The sequence below is a fragment of the Corvus moneduloides genome, chromosome 1 (assembly GCF_009650955.1).
Source record: "Corvus moneduloides isolate bCorMon1 chromosome 1, bCorMon1.pri, whole genome shotgun sequence".
Taxonomy (NCBI): domain Eukaryota; kingdom Metazoa; phylum Chordata; class Aves; order Passeriformes; family Corvidae; genus Corvus; species Corvus moneduloides.
In genome coordinates, this window is record NC_045476.1 from 2,764,700 (window position 1) to 2,779,131 (window position 14,432).

The following is a 14,432-nucleotide window of genomic DNA, read 5'->3' on the forward strand; positions in this document are numbered from 1 at the left end:
GTGATGTTGGCTGGTTTCAGCATTCCAGGTTACCTCTGGTACCCTCAGGCTGTGTGTGGGAAGGATTCGAGGTATTGATCTAGACTGGGAGGAGCGGAGAGGTTTCCAAGGAGAGAGGTTTGATCAGCAGTGATGGGTGGGGATGGACTCTCGGAGAAAGTTCCTCACTGAGCACCATGAAAAGGGATCTACTGCCATGTACATGAAACTTTTGTACCTCTGGTCTTTGGATGCAAGGCCAGTTTAGTTCTGAGCTTTCCACACCTGTACCAGTGCCTGACAGGAATATTGCTGTGGAGGTGGTGGAGTCCACACCCCTGGAGGTGCCCAAGGAAGGGCTGCGTGTGGCACTCAGTGCTCTGGGCTGGTGACAAGGTGGGGATCAATCACAGATTGGGCTCAATGGTCTTGGAGGGCTTTCCCAACCTCAGGGATTCTGTGACTCTGTCAGCTGGGAAATGGCTACTTTGAGATGATGTTGCCGCTCACCTGCCTTTTTTCTTATGATCCAACAAAGGAGTAAATGCATAAGGAGTTCTACAGTAGGAATGATTTCTCTGTGAGCACTGTCAGTGTCAGAAGAGGTTTTTAGGCTTTCAGAAAGTATGGTGTTACAGCTGTGACGCCGTGCCTAGGCTCTTTGTGCCACACTTCCTTGGGATCCTTGGACAATCCAGCATCTTTCTGAGCTGAGGACAGCCACATTCCCTCTGTGGATTGTACTGAGTCACAGACTTGATATCCCCAGTGTGAGGGTGTAGATGCAAATGGTTTGTTGTGGAGTGAAGATGATTTAACCACTGGGATTGATTCATTACATGGGAAATTGCTTTAATGTCATGGAGATCACAAAATTCCTCATCCTGGAATTTTGCCATGGAAACCACAGGGGACCAAAGGAAGGGGATGTTATTTGCCATCTTTGAGCATGACTTTTTCTAATAGAGGAAGATGCTTTTGCAGTCATGAAAACTGCACTTATACAGAGAAGTCCTAAAAGCCAAGCTCAAAACCTTCCAGAGATATGTGATGGCATGTTCCATCAAATTCAGAATAGTGGTGTGTGCCTAAGGAAAGCCATGCTCTGTTCTTTGCCAGTCAGGAAGGACACACACCTGGGATCAAAGAGGGTTGGGCTGATTTTTCTTCCAGACTTCTCAGGCAATCCTCATCAAACCCACTTACATTCATTTCTGGGCAGTGATTGGAGTTCCTCATGTGGAAGGCGTTTTTTGGCAGGATGGGATTATCCTTGCCTCTACAGACACAGAACAAATGTAATTGGCTGCTTCTCCCTTTCCCCAGCCCTCACAACCTGTTTTTCTGATTTCTGGTTTAACCCACAGAGAGATCCAGTGAAGTCAGTACAAACAGCTTTGCTTCTCAGAGTGGCCCAGAGCATCAGACCCTTTGCTTTTAAATGAAAACAGGTAATCCATGCAGAAAGAGGGACGAATATAGCCAAGACTCATCATTTCAAGTTGTAGATGTGACCTTTATCAGCAGTGTGAACACTGGGTGTAAATCAGTTTAAGGAGCGGGTGAGTGGCCAAACTGGCCCTATGGACATGGAAAAGCTCACTGTCTGTGGTGGCTGATTGACCAGTGGAACAAGAGACAGAGAGGGCTCTTGGTAAGACAGTCTTTGGTGCCAAAGGCCTATTGGTTATGGTGAGGGAAAGGAGCCTCTCCCAGGCTGCTGTGCTCGGTTATGGCAATGTTCCCCAGTTCTGATTCCCCAGTTGGCTCCTGGTGTTGGCCACACCCCTGTACTTAAGCCCGAGCTGTCACTGTTTGGGGTCCTTTGCCTCTGGAAATCTTCACAAGTTGTAGCAATAAACTGCTTTCTGTGGAACTCTATGTAAGGACCCTTCTCAACTCCTTGCCATTGGCTAGATATTACTGGAGCCATCCTGTGTCTGTGTGCTCAGGCATGAGAGCCACGGAGCCGCTGAGGACTCAGTAATAACTGACCTCTTGTCGAGATCTATTTTCACTGCCCGATATTCGTGTGCATCAAATAATGTGTCTTTTATATGAACAATTCTTGTTCACTTGTGGTTGCCTGCCAGGCTTTTCTCCAGCACAGAGGAAGGCTCGTGCTTTGTTCTGAGCAATAAAGACCTCTGTTGGAGGATATTCCAGCACCCAATCCTCCACTTGCAACACATCTGTATTTGTGTGGGGAGTTGTACCTTCCTATAAATGCAGGAATCATTTCAGACCTGTTGATTGTGCCAAGGCAATGGAATTTTTTGTAATTTGGAATTGTTTGTAATTTCATGGTTATCACCTCCATGCACAGTCCTGCCCCCAAAGGACCGTCCATGCACCCAGCTCGTGCAGTGGTGGAGGTTTTTGGGGTCATTCATGTTGGACTTGGTACTGGTTCTTCAGCTGGCACAGATATTCTGAAAGAAGGTCTCCTCAGAACCCCCGTCTGCTTGAAGATGTCCCTGCTCACTGCAAGGATTAAATGGCCTTTAAAGGTCACTTCCAAGCCAAATATTTCTATGATTCTCTGACTTTAAGAGTGATTTGGTCTATCTGGTTAACCTTTCAAAGTATGAGGTCATTATGTTGAGCTCTAAGCAAGAGCCTCCCCAGCTCACAACTTCCTTCTTAGTTTTCCTTCTCTGTGTCTCCTCCAGGTCTGTGAGGAATAAATTAAAATATCAGGTGGAACACCTCAGACACAATGTCTTCACGATGGTTTTATTGCTTGTTTTCAGCAGTGTCAACCACAGAGAAGAACCCCCTCTGAAGCAAGGAGGTGAACCAAATACAAAGGAAAAAAAAAGAAAAATAGCCACTTCATTGCATATGTACAGAGTCAGACCAAAAATAAATAACATCAGGCAAAAGGCCATGGAACAAGGCAGAGATTTCACCTGTGCTGAGCAAGCAGGCCCGTTCTCGCTGGCATGAAGGAGACATCACAAGCACCTGGTGCAGAAAAGTCCACAGAGATTCTCTGCTCACAGCCAGTGTCCATCACCCTCTGCTGTCAAAGCCTATTTACAGGAGGGCAGAGCAGAGGTGTTTACAGCTTGAGTGCAGAGGTGTTTACAGCACCAGCTGCTGACCCACAGCTGGAGGTGTTTGAAACACGCTCTGAAAAATGCACTTTTGAGTTCAAAAATGCAATTTTGAACTTGATTTATCATCATCATCATCATCTGAGTATCAAAAATGTGGGGGGGTATAGTGGTTTTTTGTAATTTTTGTTTTTCATGTGCTCTTCAGATTTCCTCTGTGTACAAATGTACAATATCCACAAAACTTGGGTATAAAACACTGGTGCTCTGGTGCTGCCGACATGTGTGTCCTCAGGGTGTGGCCCTCAGAACACAAGTGGGCATTACTTTCCTTACAGACCCGTCGTCTCCAGTCCCAAAGTTTGTTTTCTCCCCTGGGATTTCACAGTATTCTAGAAATAACCAGAGTTTTGAACCCAGCGCTCTTCAGGATGTAGCACAACATCATGCAAGTTAGGACACTCAGGAAGAGGTGGAAAAGATTGTCTGTGGTCCCAAAAACCTCCTGATTAAAAGCCATGGTTTACGGCTGCACAAGTCTCCAGGGGCAATAAGAAGGTCAGTCACTGCAACGCTACCTCATCAAACTGCTCTGCAAATACTGGGTTTGGAGAGAGGGTGAAAAGTTGACTGACTGAAAGGAAATGAGTTGAAATCCACGCTTTGGGACATCTGACTCCATGTGCCAATCTGGGACTTGAATCTTTCCCTTATTACAGCAGTTTAGTGCCTGAGTGATGCCAGCAGAGTCATTCTGGATGGATGTGGGTGTGTGTGACCCCCTGCTCTTTGAGGTTCATCGCCAATGAAGCAGCTTTATGGTGCTGGCTCCTTCAGCATTGGGGTGGGAAAAGTGCAAAGTTGCATTGTGAGCCAAGGAATTCAGGATTGCAATCCCTGTCCCCAAGAGTTTGGCACATTCATGGGTGCAGAGATGCTGTGGAGGGAAGAACAAGGCTGGGAGGGAACCTGGGCTGTGCCAACACCCCAGACAAATACCCAACCCGAAAGCAGGAGCTGGGACACAGCAGGAATGTTTTATGTTTTCCTGTTACAGCTGGATTCACCTTCCAGGGAAGGGACATTGCTTCTGCTCCACCTGTATTTCCACGGGCTGTTTACCAAACCAAGAGGTACCAGTGTGGTCAGAATAAAATAAGCTTCATGAAGACACACATTGGCATTTCCCAGTTTGAGAGATTCCCTTTTAGCCTGAAAAGATTTCATATTTCCTTTCCCCATATTTCCTTTCGCCTTGTTTAAACCCTGGGGTGAAGCTGGAAGGAACGAAGACAATCCCACCAAACCCCTTTAATCCCTGCTGTGGAGCCGAGTGATGCTCGTTCACTCCTGAGCTTTCTTTGGAACTTCATTTTGCTTTTGAAAAATTACTGACAATCCTTCATTAATCAGCAGGTGCATCTCTCTCTGAAAGCATTTCCATCAGATTGGAGCAGAGAATTGGGTTTAATCCCTCAGCCCTGTGGCACAGACATGACCCTCACTGCTTTTGAGATGAGTGGGAACCCAGTGGGATATTGAGAAAGAAGGAAATCTGATGATTCGTTCATGTACAAAGCATCTTTTCTCCAGTGATACCTTCCTTGAGAAAAATATAACTTGTTTCCTAGCAAAAAACCCCAAACAAACCAAAAATAAAACAAAATGCTCAGGTGCTTCATCTCCTGGGCTTTTCCCTTTTTCATTCCACAACTGCAGCAATGCTGCTGCTGCTGCACACACAACTCTGATTTTAAAAACTTGGTTCATTTTAGTGCCCCTAAAATTCTGCAACTGAATTTCTTTTCTAAACCCTAAACCATGTCATATTCTCATTTCTTGCTGCTTGTGAGAGGGTCACTAAGCAACACAGGTCCCAGCTGAACAGAAATATCTACAGTCTAATGTTAGCATTGAACCTTGTGTCTTAGACCTTGAGACAATAATTTGTTGTTTATAATGTAGTTGTTCCATATTTATTAATAATTTTTAATAATAAAATTACTGAAGCATTAAACAGGAGGGGCTTGCTCTCTCACTGATAGAAAAAGGGAGTAAACAGCTCCAGAATGAAGGAAAAGGAATTATTTTGAAGGCATATCCCAAATAAATGCTGATGTAATTCAGGAGTCACTGCAGTGAACTGATTGGTGCAAGCAGGATCAGAATTTGGCTCTATTTCTATGCAGAGTCCAAATTCATGATCCTCAAACACATCTGTGCCTTTCAATAGAGGCAGAAGAAGTTTTAATACCTCCTAAGAGGTACACCTCGTATCTTATTTTGCAGCAAATGGATGCAGTTGCCCTACTGGAGTCAGTCTTGTGTTATGCTGGGGTCAGGGGGGTCAGGCTGGTGCTGGGGGAGCAGCAAAAGTGCTGAGCTCTGTTGTGTGCTCTGTGTGGGGCCAGGACATGGGGCCAGGCCACGGGGCCAGGACAGCTTGCTCCACGTTGTCATCTGCAGTGAAGTCATTGAACTCCATTTCATTGATGAGTTGGATGAAAAACAGAGTAGACAAGGCCAAGTTATGGAGCCAAGTTCCTGCACTAAGCCAGTTAAATAGGGCCTGATCCCAGGGTCATCATTCACTCAGTTGCTCACGCCCCCAGAGTGAAAAGCTCTGATTTCACCCCCCAGCTCCTCTGTTTTCCTGGAACATGAGGCCAAGGCAGCTGGGCTGGCAGCTCTGCATCACTGACATTGCCATGCCTGTCACAGCAGGTATATCCAGCACACTCATTTAATCTCTCAACCACCCCTGACAGCAGAAAGGGGACGTGGCTGGATGTTCAGTAATGAAATAATTGTGAGTGGGATGCCTGGGGGCACAGTTCTGGCATGCTGATGTACTCCACACTTCTTGAAGGATCCCCTCAGCTTAGGAAACATCCCATCTTCAGGCTCCCATGCAGAATAGCCTGGTGGTGAATCTGCCAGGCTGCAGAGGAGCCTGTGGTGAGGGTAAATAACCAGCTGGGGTTTTCCCTGTCACGTCTCCAAAAAGCAAACCTTTCCTGGATGTCCTTGGCATATGGCTGGTGCTGGCACGGGTTAGCACAGGGCTGGAACACGAGAGAAGCTGCAAACACACAGCAGAGAGTCCTGCACGTGGGGAGGAAAAGGGAGTGCAGGGAGAGGGGAAGGAAGGTGAAGACCAGAGGGAAAATGCACAGTGTGACTCAGTGCTGATGGCTCGTGGGCCTTCCCCCAGCAAGGCTGCCCGGAACAGATGGGAAGGGATTCCCTCACATCCCACAAAGGAGGCTGCTGGCAGTGGTGCTTCACTTCTGCTCTACAGCTCTGTGCTCCAGCTTCTCTGCTGCTTGTCTGGGACCTGAAATTCCATTTCACACCTGAGGCACCTCAGTGGATGCATTCCCAAGACTGGGCAGGTCTCCTCTGCAGCCCATCAGTTTTGCTGGGCATAAATAGTTACCCGATGAAGAGAGGGAGTGGCTTTGCAGCCTGATGAATCCAATCTTTCCCAGACTGACACTGCTTCAAACTCTGAACCAGTGAGACAAAGCATTTTACACCAAGTGGAACAACTTAGAAGCTGAGACAGAGTTTTCCCTTGCTGCTTCTGGGCTTCCTTGAAGTCAGCCATTCAGCTGGAAAAATCCAGGTCAAATCCTTGCTTTGAACCAGGCACAGGAGAAGAACTAGTGGTACTGGTGGGATTTCTCCAGTATTTCCTGGGTGAATCCCAATCCAGGTCTGAAAATTCTCAGCAGAGCAACACAAGCACCAAAGACAATCACAGAATATCTGGAGTTAGAAGAGACCCACAATGATCATCGAGTCCAACTCCTGGCCCAGCACAGGACAACCCCAAAAATCACACCAAGTGCCTGAGAGCACTGTCCAAACTCTTCTTGGAACTCTGGCCATGACCACTTGAAAAAAAAGGTTTTTTGCCTCTGAGAACCTCATGGATTTCAGTGGGATATTGTTTCAGGGGTGCCAAGGCATAAGGGATTCAATGCAAGGAAAGTAGGGAAATTTCAAACACCCTCTTGCTTTCTCTGCATTTTGGGCATCAGTGGGCCGCATTTTGATGATCGTATGGAATGTCAGAGTTGGATCCTCACTGCTGTTATGGGCTCAGTGTAAAGTAGCCATAACAAAGCTGGCTCACACCTGGCCAGCCTGGGGTCACCAGCACTGTAATTCCAAGAATTTTCACATCTTCCTATCCTCTTAGGACCTACAGGCTGGGTAGCCACAGCTACACTGTGACAGGACCTGAGCAAGCTCCCTAAAAACTCACAACTGCAAGTTTGCCCTTGGTGTATCACAGTTTCTCATGCCCCTTTCTGACTCCAGCCCCCCGCACTGTTCTCAGTCCCACACCCAGAGAAATCCTTCGGAAGCAACCAGCTCAACTGCTAACAGGCTCTGGGAATGGCTATGGCATGGAATACTGCCCTGTCAGGACTCAAAGGAACTGGATGTCCTGATCTGCAAGTCTCCTCCTGGGCTCAACGTGGTTTGTTGGCATCACAGGTGCTTAAGGCAAGCAAAGAAGTGAGAAAAACAACCCCCAGAATCCCACCAGGCTGCAGATGCTCCCCTCCAATGAGCTGCATTTCATTGTGGAGAAATAAAAGTGGGTAAGCTGAGATCTCTGAACTCTAAAAGTGGAGCCCACCTTCCTCTCCAGGTGCTGGTGCTGGTGACCCAGACCTCCTCCACAAGGACATGTTTTAGTAGGATAGCAGCAGCCCAGTTACTGAGGGTACATGTGAGCTGGGCTGGGATTTCCCACCCTCAGCATTAAATGTTTTCAACCCCACTTGATGCAGTTGGGTGGGACACAAACATGAGCGTCTGTATCTGTGTGTTTTCTGTCTTCTGACTGAGTTTGGGACTGTGGGGTTGCCTCTAATGAGCAGGACTGGACTTAACATCTCTCCTTTGCCTCTCCACCATGAAAACAAGAATTAAAAAAACCCCTACTTCCTTGTTTTTAATGGGATCCATGTGCGTTCTTCAAGTAGGCTCCTAGAAGGAAACTAGCAGGCCTTCAGAAAAGAGGTAAAATGCACACATGTCCTAAAGATCTAACAATGTCTTCATGTAGGATGAAAGCTCCCCACAAAACCTGAAGGAGAAACCAGTTTAATAGCTCCTTCACTCCTTCCTCCCTCCTGGAGTGCCAGTTGTGTGCTGAGACAACCTTGTTCTGATGAAAGAAATTTTACCCGCTGCTGTGACGCTAATTTTTTCATCTGGAGAGTAGCTCCTTATGGCAGCTCTGATTCAATTAGGGATTACAGGGCCCTATATCTCCCTTTCCTGGCAGTGTGTGCTAAGCGAGTGCAAATGAATTACAACCCAATTATTTCCCCCTGGTCCCTGACGATCCTGGGTGCATCCATGCACCGAGATCTAAGGGAGAACTTAGGGAGAGAATGAAAAAACACAGCCGTGCTCCACTTTTGGCATCTGGCCCTGGTTTTTATACATGCAAATCGAGTTTCCTGTTCATGGAACACAACCAAGCAAAACACCATGTCACAAACACAGTGCAGAGAAGGGTGTCCTCACGCCGGTCCTTCTCGGGGATCTGCTCTTCCTGAGGGCCCCCAAGGGTGTCTGGAAAGCTTCTGCTCCCCCAGGGATGGAGGGGAATTAGCAGAACACACCGGGGCATCCTCTGAGGGGCTTTCCTGGTCCTGCAGCTTCATCTCCACCTGTGTAAAATGCAGGGGCCATGCGCTGGCCTCTCCCTTTGTGCTCACGTTCCTCCTGTCCCTTCTCCCCGTGTCCCCAACACCGTCTTTGGTGCTGTATCATCACCTCTTATCCACAGGAATTTTGGCACATCCATACGTTTGGCATTTTTTTTTTCCCTGCTTCCTGTCTCTCCTTTACTGGCTCATATTTGTTTTTTTTAAAAGTGCAATTTATCTTTTTCAGAGATGCCAGTTCTGGTAAAGCCACTGAGGGCTGAGGCTCTCCCTCCCTTACCCCCTGTACTTCATCATTTATGACACGTCAGCATCTCCCAGGCTGTCCTCAAGGAACTGGGACCATTCCTCAGAGTTATCAACCCCCAAGGGCTTGAAACTGAAGAGTGAAAGGCCTGAAAAGAGGCAGAGCAAAAGTGTTCCTCTGCCTCTCGGCTTGTCCGATCTCGTTCTGGATGCCAGCGGCTTTTCCAGTTGTGTGTCCTCTGTTGGCTCATGTGGAGCAGGTCATTTCACAGGGATTTGTCATGGGATCACTGATTCCCGGGGATCCTTGTGTCTCAGTTTTGGATGCTCAGTGCCTGGGGAGCCTCTTCCCATCACACCAGAGAGAACTCGGCCTGGAACCCGGAGCAGCGGCGCGTCTTTGGCGAGCACTTGGTCAGCATGGAGATCTGAGTGCTGAAGTTGGTGCCGTTGCTGCCCAGGGAAGGGTGGTGGTACTTCATGTCCGAGCCCAGGAACCGCTCCAGGTGCCACCTCCGCCACTTCCTCTTGAGCTCAGCCTGGACCTGGGCATGGGAAAGACACAAAAGGCAGCACAGAACACCACTTGGTGGTGTTCTGACCTGATGATGTGAGCAGCTGTGGGCAACCCACCCACCACGGGGCCAAGAATTACTTTATAAAGGCCACTAAACTCAGCCTGGCCAGAACTTTTAACCACATAGGACAAAAGGGGACACTTCAGTCAGTAAATTATTAGAGCAGAAATCCCTGAGCTTCATCAGAAAGGAATTTCTTATTGATACAGTCAAGGTGCCAGACAACTTCAATGACAACACTTTGTGAGTATAATTAAGATGCTTTTTTTTCCACTGCCCTGTTTTTGGTCCAAATAGAAATGATTTACCTACAGCTTGTTTGTGAAGTTGTCAATACAGCTGTGCTTTTTTTGTTGGTTTTTTTGGACAGAAACTGCTTGTTCCTGCTGAAAGAGTTTACAGAAATTACCTGGTTTACGCTGTCCCAGTTCAAATCCTGAACAAACTTGGCTGCTGTCCTTGTCCCCTCCTGCAGCCCTCTCGTCCAAATTTTCAGATAACAGCATGAATTAGATAAAACAGCTGTGTCTGACGGGCTCTGGGATGAGGAAGGGCACAATCCCAGGATGAGAATCCCAGGACTAGAAATGTGGGAAAGGCAAGATTAATGCCTTCCAGAAATACGTTCACCTGCTGCTCTGTGCCTAACAAGTCACACCAATGCCTGTGCTGGTTTTGGCAGTGGGTGTGATCCTGGGGAGGATTCCTGGAGGCACTAAGTGTGAAACTAAGGGATTTATCCTGCCCTGCTGAAGGTGATCCTTTGGGATCAGGGTTTGTGCAAGTTCCCACAGGAGTTCTGCTGATGGTGTCTCGTGAGGAAAGGATGGGATTGGCAGCAATGTTACAGTGCACACACGAGTCCTGACGTGTTTAATAATTGTTTTTATTAACTGTGCTGAAAAGTGTCAGGTAAACAGTTGAATTGTTTTCCTGGAGTGAGAGATTTGATTTGGACACTTCCCCCCAGTATTGTAACAACAGGATCAGGATCAGAACACTTCTCAATCCACTCTCCACACACACTCATTTTGTCCTAGCTTCAAACAGGACCCAAATGATACTGGTGGTCTGGTCTTACCTCTCCATTGAGAAAGCAGTACAGAACAGCCACCACAAATCCCTGGGGAAAGGAGAGAACAGGCTTTTAGCACTACAGAGAAGGAGAGAGTGTAGATCCATTCAGCTCTCAATGGAGAGATCACACAATCACAGAATTGTTCAGGTTGGAAAGGACCTCTAAGGTCATCAAGCCCAACCGTTCCCCCAGCACAGCCAGGCCCACCCCTAACCCATGTCCCCAAGTGCCACATCTGCACATTTTTTGAACATTTCCAGATGCCAGATGTGCAGTGATGATGATGTAGGCAGGGATGTTAATCATTCACCACTGAATGAAACTTGCTGCCCAAAACCCCATCCACCCTAGCCTTAGACATGCCAATAATATATAAACTGAACTGAGGTGCTCATTTTTCTCTCTTAAGTATGAAAAAACCAGAGAGACCAATGTACAGAGGAACATTTTCTTTTCATTTCCTAGAATGAGGAGAGAGAATCTCCTTCTGGGACTCCAGAGGGCAAAATATAAATTTATCTTCCATCCTGGCCAGGCTGGAGTGAGTGGCTTTTCCACAAAGCTACAGGAGCAGTATGAGGCATGTCCAGGAAAAACCAGCTCATTACCATGTTTGCTGATTGCCATGTCAAACTCATTGTGCTTCTCCCTCCTGACAGACCTGGTGACAGATCTGGTGGCCCAAAGGGTGGCTTACCTGGAACGACCCAACCACAAGCTCAAAGACCAGCTTCACTTCTGCTTTGAAATTGTCAGGGAAGAAAGCAAACATGATGTAGTGAATGCCAAAGAGAGGGATCAGCAGCAGAGTGGACTTGGCCAGCCTCCTGTAGGAAAGACAAACATGAGCCACGAGGGGAGAGGGAAGAGGGTAAGATGCTGAGGAATCTTGCAGCTGAGCCCTCTGCAACCCCAAACATTTATTATTTCTCCTTGTCCCACAGACTGCAGATAGCTGGTGATTTCAGATGTGGTGGCACCATAAAATGTGATGTCTTTATTCCCAGTAGTTCCGCTGGAGGTATTTCTCTCTCCCTCCTCTCTTCTTCCCCTCCCACCAGAGATCTTTTTTTCATCTCCACAAGCTAAATCATCATCTAGCAATGTCTTTGTTTGCCTGGGATTTCTGAAAATTACAGCTTCTGGGAGAGAAATGGTATGTTTAGCTCAGAATAATGACAGGCTACTGTACAATGAATGTCTCCAAAGGAGGGGGATGAACGGTATTAGTGCTTAATGGCATCATGCTGGGTAATCAGGGGTCTAATTAGGAAGAGATGATAATGTATTAAATATAATCATTATTAAAAAATAGCTGGCAGAAAGAAAATGAAATCCAGGGTCTAAGGATGCTTGTGGGGGTTTTGTCTCCCTTGGTCACTCACATCCTGTGGCATCTCCCCCTCTCTCAGAGGCTTCTGGAGAAAATTAAGCTAAGGCTGGGATATTGGAAATATTCATTCTTCCACCTGCGATCCCTTCACCTCCAAAGCCTCATCAGGCTCAGTCCTCTCAGACCATCTTCATTTATTTGCCACCTGCACAAGCCCACGGGGGAGGCTGATGTTCCAGCTTTGTGCAGACGCACATCCCTGTGTCTCCCAGCAGAGCTCTTCCAGCTTTTCCTGGGCCTGGCCCAAAGGCAGCTCGACATTAAAGCTGTGATTGGAGGCTGTGGCTCATCCTGGGCAAAATGAGAGCCTGCAGGAAGCTGAGGGACTTTACAGGAATTTGCCTTTCCCACATGCTTCACTAGCAGGCACATCCCCGCTCATGGGGATCCAAAATCTGAGTTCTCTTGGATGCCTTGCTCTGCCACGGGACTGTCACCATCTCTGGTGATCATCCATGTTCCCTGTTCCTCACTCTCAGAAGCAGCTCTGGCCAGTGGGAGCCACACTGGTGTGACCAAGCCCTAATTCCCCCAGCTCCTGACATATGAGAAAGTCACTCATTTTCCAAGCAGTTCAGTGAATATCAACAATGGCTTTGCTGAGATCTCTCCTCTCTCCCCAGTCTCTGAGGAACATCAGCCTAGAGGAGAAGATGTGATGCCACCTTTGTGTACCACGTTCACAGAAATGCTGTTTGCAACCTCCAATGGATTAGAAAATTTTTATCTTATCATTGCAGACAGCATTGGGGCCTTAATTACAATATTTTCCCTCCTGTGGTAATGAAAAGGACAAAAATGACAAACCTTGAGCCCTGTTCTCTGATTTGCACAGCTCCTCACACCAGTCCTTGGCTCCCAACACTGAGCTTAACCAGGTGTTGAGTTTTAGATTTTATTTTGGCATCAAGGCAAGGGCTCTGTGATATTTAAAGGACTCCACCCCACTGCAATCCTGCTAAAGGCAAATCATTTTCCCCAGTCACAGCGTAATTTCTTCCAGGAAGCTCAACCCTGGCTATGCAGGAGGCAGAACTGCCTGGGAGATTGTCTAAAGCTGGTTAAATCTGCTGGAAGCCATGGATTCTCAAAAACCCTCGTTACTCTCATTCCCAGCACATCCTAGACCTCCCCTCTCTGACAGATACACGTGGTGACAGGTAACTTAGGGAAAACACATGTCCAGTAACCTGCATGGAACCTGCTCCTGTCCTTGGGAAGGGGCAAGAGTGAACCAACATTTCCATCACTCTCCTTGAAATCATAGTGGGAAAATTACTCAGAGAACTTTGATGACAATACTGATCCACGGACAGGAACAGAATGGAGAGAGATGAATTTTTCTCAAGTTTTCTGTTGCAGAAGACAAATTCTATTTGCCTGGAATATTGGTGTCCTATTCTTGCACATGTCCCCGTTATTTCCAGAAAACTGTTTTGGGAGACTCATTTTTGCAGTTTCCAGTACTTGAAAGCCCAGTTCCCTGTGTGCAGCATTAATGAGGGAGTCAGCAGCGCACCTGAACTTCCAGCCTGCAGCTAAACTCAAACCTTTCGGAACTGAACAATGCTGTCAGCATGTCAGCAGGCCATGTTTGTGGAAAATAAACAGTACAAAATACACATGAGAAACAGGGAGAAATGCAAGTGAGATATCCAGGATGCTGTTAGTTTAAAACAGCTTTGACTAAGATTTGGCAGGTGGAACCCACACAGAATCACAGAGTCATTTGGGTTGGGAAAGACCTCCAAGACCATCGAGTCCAAGCTGTGCCCGATCCCCACTTTGTCACCAGCCCAGAGCACCAAGTGCCACCTTCAGGCCTTCCTTGGACACCTCCATGGATGGAGGCTCCAAACCCCCGTGGACAGCCCATTCCAATGCTTCACAATCCTTTTAGTAAAGAAATTCCTCCCAAAGTCCAACCCGAACCTCTCCCATCACAACTTGAGGCCATTTCCTCTCATCCTGTCACTCGTTGCCTGGGAGTAGAGCCTGACCCCCACCTGGTTCCAACCTCCTTTCAGGGAGTTGTGGAGAGCAATAGAGTCACCCTGAGCCTCCTCTTCTCCAGGCTAAACACTCCCTGCTCCCTCAACATTTCATAAGCAGCAGTTTTTTGCTGAGAACAGTTGGGTCCTGCTGGCAAACCCCAGGCTCTGGACCCCAGAAGTCTCCACAGATTGCTGTCTAAAAGTAAAAATCTTAGGACCACACTGAGAACTCACCTTGGTGGGATTCAGCCTTCAGTTTCAGGCAATTGATATGTGTTTCCATAGGAAAGTGTGGTGTCTTGTACCTACTACAGTCAACACAGTCAACAGAGATTTCCAGCCGCCCCAGGGAATATGGCTGGTGGCTAGGTGCCACTGTACAAGGGGACAAATCTTCCACAGGTCCTGG

General features: G+C 47.4%; 1 protein-coding gene across 1 annotated transcript in view; it reads right to left on the bottom strand.

Moving 5' to 3' along the window:
- Nucleotides 1–2,696: 2,696 nt before the first annotated feature.
- VIPR1 (vasoactive intestinal peptide receptor 1) overlaps nucleotides 2,697–14,432 on the bottom strand; it is a 100,917-nt gene continuing 89,181 nt past the window's right edge. The window contains exons 11-13 of the mRNA XM_032094174.1: nucleotides 11,334–11,463; nucleotides 10,640–10,681; nucleotides 2,697–9,525 (exon numbers count right to left, since the gene is read on the bottom strand). Coding sequence (XP_031950065.1) covers nucleotides 9,334–9,525; nucleotides 10,640–10,681; nucleotides 11,334–11,463 — 364 coding nt within the window. The 3' untranslated portion in view covers nucleotides 2,697–9,333. The remainder of the gene's footprint in view (nucleotides 9,526–10,639; nucleotides 10,682–11,333; nucleotides 11,464–14,432) is intronic.